Source organism: Orycteropus afer, unplaced genomic scaffold, assembly GCF_000298275.1.
Source record: "Orycteropus afer afer isolate SDZICR_OR568_19922 unplaced genomic scaffold, OryAfe1.0 scaffold00011, whole genome shotgun sequence".
In the NCBI taxonomy this organism is placed as follows: domain Eukaryota; kingdom Metazoa; phylum Chordata; class Mammalia; order Tubulidentata; family Orycteropodidae; genus Orycteropus; species Orycteropus afer.
In genome coordinates this window covers 13,561,897-13,566,896 of record NW_006921598.1, presented here as the reverse complement: position 1 = coordinate 13,566,896, position 5,000 = coordinate 13,561,897, and the positions used below count along the sequence as shown (strand labels likewise).

Genomic DNA, 5,000 nt, shown 5'->3' with positions numbered 1-5,000 from the left:
TAGCTCTGAGAACAGAACTCTCTACCAAATATGAACTTTTGAATAGTTAATACTTAAAATACACTTTCATAGTACTTTTCTTAAAAAAAGAGTAACAAATATCCTAGAGTGATTTTTATTTAAGCAAAATTCTATTTAGAATTATGATTATTTTCTACAAGTATGATTATTATCAAGAAGCTCAGAATAGTAACGTGTTGAGATCCTCGAAAGTTTTTGAGTCTTTAAAAGGTAAGGTATAAGTGTATAAATGGTATGTTTAACAAGTTTCAGCAACAAACGTTATTCTCCAGTTAATATACTAACATTAAATGTATATAAATTCCACTTACATTTGATTCTTTGCTGCTTGTCTCTGAGCTTTTCTTTCTTTCCTTTTCTGATCAGGTGGCTTAGCAAAGACAATCTCAATATTTTCTCCCTCCAAGTCTTTGCCATTCATTTCTTCCATAGCCTTAAAAAATAAGGCATTCATCAGTATAAAAGAAGGCCTTTCAAAAGTATTATAATCTAGTTAAAGTTAAATCACTTATCCTTAATGTTGAAAAGATAATAGAAAGCCTCATTCAGTAAGATAAACAGGAACGAGAGTTAGATTTTCCCTAATTAAAGTTCAAGCGCTTGAACTAGTTTTTTCAACTTAGCAAGTCACCTAACTCACTAAACTAAGGCCTATAAAGGTTAGTGGAGTATAAGCGGTATAGACGTTAACTCATTCAGCTGCCAACCAAAATGTTGGAGGTTTGAATCCACCCACAGGTATCTTGAAAGAAGGCCTGGCAATCTGCTTCTGAAAAATCAGCCACTGAAAACCCTATGACACATGGTTCTACTAAAACACCCAGCCAAGAGTGAGAACTGACTAGAGACCAACTGGTTTAGAAAGAGCTACTGTGATTGGATTACATAATCTCTGTGTTTCCTTCCATTTATTAAAATGTTCTGATTCCTACTCTCACTTAGATGCCTACAATAATTTTCCATGTTTACCTTGACAGCACCATCTCGCTCATCAAAATGAATGAAAGCATAATCTTTTAGTTTCTTTACTCGTTCCAGTTTCCCAAATTGACTAAATGCCTTTTCTAAAATCTCTTCTGTTACAGTATTGGCAAGGTTGCGTACAAACAGTACTTTTACCTGAAATACAAAAGCAGAAACACCCTGTATATTTCCAAGGAGCTCCATTTCCAAGATGCCAGTACCCCTTCACCTTGCAAAGTTAACTTTAAATACAAACCATCAGAAGATCATCAACTAGACTATATGCTTGGTAAGAAGCACTGGTAGCACAACAGTTAATCATTAAGCTACAAACTGAAAGGCTGGAGGTTCAAATCTACCCAGAAGCTTGCTGACCTGCTCCTGTAAAAATTATAGCCTAGAAAACCCTATGGGGCAGATCTACCCTATCCTACAGGGTCATTATGAGTTCGAATTGACTCCATGGAACACAGCAACAACATGCTTGGTGGTTTTTATTAAATTAGGAATTGTTTTTAGTAAAACAGCCATTCCCTAACAACATAAACACAAATTGTCAAATCTAATCATTAACTAGAGGAGGTAAAGGAGGTGGTGATACTGGTAAGATGAATTCTTTCAATCTTGAAACCTCCTCAAAGTACAACTACAAAATTTAACCTTTTGGCCAAGAAACACTATCACACCCTCCTAAATACCTGAATTAGCATCTGAAATTCCTCATGTGAAGTGCTAAACTAAAGGGAGTACTATATGCCAAAAGAAAAAAAGAACCCTTTAATAAATTCACAATTCATCTGGCAGTTTACACTCCCCTCTTTTTTAACTAGTTATATTTGATACCCTATTAACTATTAGAGGAGAATGCTTAAAAGGAAAAGACAAAGGGAAGAATACAACTGCAAACTGCACTAGTGAGAGTAAAATGTTGACTCAAGAGATATTTGTTCTCATAGGATATCTCAACTGACTGCTGAAGCAGGATACCTAATAATAGCTAAACCTTGTAACTGCAGGAGCTCAACTGGGGCCAATACAGCTCGCTATTTTTAGGAGTAGGACTTTTAATACAAAAAAAAAAAAACCCCAGCTAATGGCACCATTCTCAAAAACTCAAAATCAAACTACTCCATTTTAATCCACAAAAAAATGAACCATCTTTACAGTATTTCGGTTATTTAACCATGAAAGGTCTCACAATTATGGCTAAGTGTCCATGAATAAGTTTCTACACATTTACTTTCCAAGTACATGGTATTTCTGGTGTGGGGACCTGGTTTTCTTAGTAAGGAATACTTCTTTTACCCCCAAATATACTGTTTATAAGAATGTACACAATTCATTTTTTTTAAAAGTTTTTTCCCCTCTCTAAAGCCTTTTCCCTCTTCAATTCACCAATCCTACTCCCCAAAATTTTTAATAGACTATTATTACCTTGCTTTAGTATTATTACCTTACCTTTGCCATAACCTCAGGATCAGGATCTTCTATAGGATCAGCCCATTCAACAGTTCCAACATTTCCCCAGACTTTGACTTTACCACTCATTAACCTACGTCTTGCCTGAGCAGCTGTTTTGTGATCTTCATATTCAAGAAAACAAAAGCCTCTGTTTTTTTTCTTGTCATCTGGTTGGTGGTATAAAATGACGTCTGTAAGGCCCTCTGTAAATAAGTGACCATTCCAAGGAAATTAGATAAAATAATGAGCAAGAGCAAGTACACTGAAGCATTTATTTTTCTAATACATTATTTCAAAATAAAAATAAAAATCTCTTTTCTTCAATGACCAACTTTACAAGGGACTCTCCCCCCTCCCCCCCCCAAAAAAACAGGTCCAGGTTGTTATTATCTAACATACTCTTTCTTCAATATGTAATGAATATACATAACACAATCCAGCTTTCCCACCAAAGAAGTCCCTATAAAAAGAAAATTTATTTTTTTCTAATCAGACCTAAGGTTTATTTGGCTTCAGTACTTAAATCACAGAGTGGTAGCTAAAAACCTCTATGTCACTGTTTTAGGAAAATGGCAGTATAGGTTAAGTACACCTTTAAAATTTTATTATGCAGATAAATACTAAAACTCCTTTTAATGGCACTTTTTTAATCTGATTACCAATAGCTTTGTTTAAAATGGAACAGAAAACAGTAGTGTGAACTAGAATAGCAAATGTTCCTGAACACTTAACAGACTGATAATTTACCCAACATTCCAGGTAGAAAAAAAAAAAAATTTTCTAATAAAAGCAGCCTCTCATTTGGAATCTATCATAAAAGATATTTTACAGGTCAAATAAATTGTCCCATATTGACAATGTATAATCTCTGCATATACCAAAAGTACTTATTATTCCTTTAATTTGGAAAAATCAAATAATTATACATCAAACAATCCTACTGAAAATATCAACATCTAGAAATACAAAACACAAAGAAACACCATCTTTCAAAACTGGGAAATCAGAACAAAGATTAAAAGATAAACTGAGATCAGATCTCAGCTACATTCCTCATTAACTGCACAACCTTCCCCTTTCTGTGCCTGTTACCTTATCTGCCAAACAGGGTACCTATCTCAAAAGGCTGTAGTAAGGATTAAATGAATCAATAAATGTGTTTAGAACACTACTTGGCACAAAGAAGTATGTTATTACCTTCATTACTATGTTGCACTTACTTCCAAATAAATCCAACTTACCTGTTACTTTGCTAAACTCTTCAAGAATCTGTTCCTTGGTTTTACTCTTAGGAATAGAGCCCACAAAAAGCCTATTGTTGGCAACAGAGATGCAGACACCAATGTGTTTTCCAGAACGAATTTCATGGTTATTATACTAAAAGGAAAAAAATAGTGTACCATGTAATATCCTGTTTTAAGTGCTTATCACAGAATATATGCAAATCTATATAAAAAAAGCAAAACTTTTAACAAATTAAAATTCTCTCAATTTTTACACCAAGTATTTTTATCCTTTAAAAAAATTAGGTTCATGCTGTATGAAAAGTGAATTTGCTCTGTAAATCTTCACCCAAATCCTAATTTAAAAAAAAAAAAACAATTAGGTTCACCATAAAGCACTGTAAAAGGGAATTATATAGCCTGATAGATACGAAGACCATATTGACAGAACAACCAAACAAGCTGACAAATCAACAAATGAATGCAAAATTTTGCTGTGAAGTCCTTTAAATCTAGGAAATTTGATATAAAGAATCATGTCTGCAACAGCTTGTTCAAATTCAAGAACTGCTCATGCTACAGTATCTTACTTAACCTCTACTCAACTTCATCCTGTCAACCAGTTATTCTCTTATGAGGGAAAATGATGCCAATATCCCAAGCTTTCTGCCTGTCTTTCTGTTAACATTTAAATCAACTTTTCCATCCCCCTCTTGTAAAATGTGGCAACACACAAGTGTCTGCCTTCAAATATTTATGTCTCAAAAGAGAGTTCCTTGCTATTCTAAATCTGATCCTACTTTTTCCCCCCATTTCATTTTCATCAAGCCTACAAATCAAATTATCAACAAGGAAGACAAATAGATCATGTTAGTAAAGCCCCTTAAAATTTCATGTCAGTAATAGTGATGGCATCAGCAGCAATAATTTTCCAATAATCTTCTTCCACCTGGCTTTGCAAACTATTTTATACATACATACAAGTGGAACTATACAAACTAATGAAGAACATGAATTCTCACAAACCACACTAAGGCAAAAGAATCACCCTTTCTCTCCTCATTATTCCCAATCTTTTATAACAGCTGTATCAGTATTTTGTAACAGCTATATCAGGTGTAACAGAAGAAAACATAACTAAGCCAGAAAGCAAACTCCCCTCCTCCTTTCTCCATCTCCAGATATTCAATTAAATACAAAGTCCAAACATCTGCCTCCAAGTCAAAACAGGTTCATATTTTCTTCATCAAAGACTCAGTTTCTGCAAAAGACAGGCACATCAGTTGAACATTTACCTGAGGTAGATACACTCCTCGGAGAGAACAATCATGG

General features: G+C 34.1%; 1 protein-coding gene across 1 annotated transcript in view; it reads right to left on the bottom strand.

The window, feature by feature from the left end:
* The window catches only part of LOC103205681 (synaptotagmin binding cytoplasmic RNA interacting protein), a 22,349-nt gene that overhangs the window by 3,098 nt on the left and 14,251 nt on the right, over nucleotides 1-5,000 (bottom strand). The window contains exons 7-10 of the mRNA XM_007951067.2: nucleotides 3,687-3,822; nucleotides 2,443-2,648; nucleotides 991-1,140; nucleotides 333-454 (exon numbers count right to left, since the gene is read on the bottom strand). Of these exons, the coding sequence (XP_007949258.1) occupies nucleotides 333-454; nucleotides 991-1,140; nucleotides 2,443-2,648; nucleotides 3,687-3,822 (614 nt within the window). The remainder of the gene's footprint in view (nucleotides 1-332; nucleotides 455-990; nucleotides 1,141-2,442; nucleotides 2,649-3,686; nucleotides 3,823-5,000) is intronic.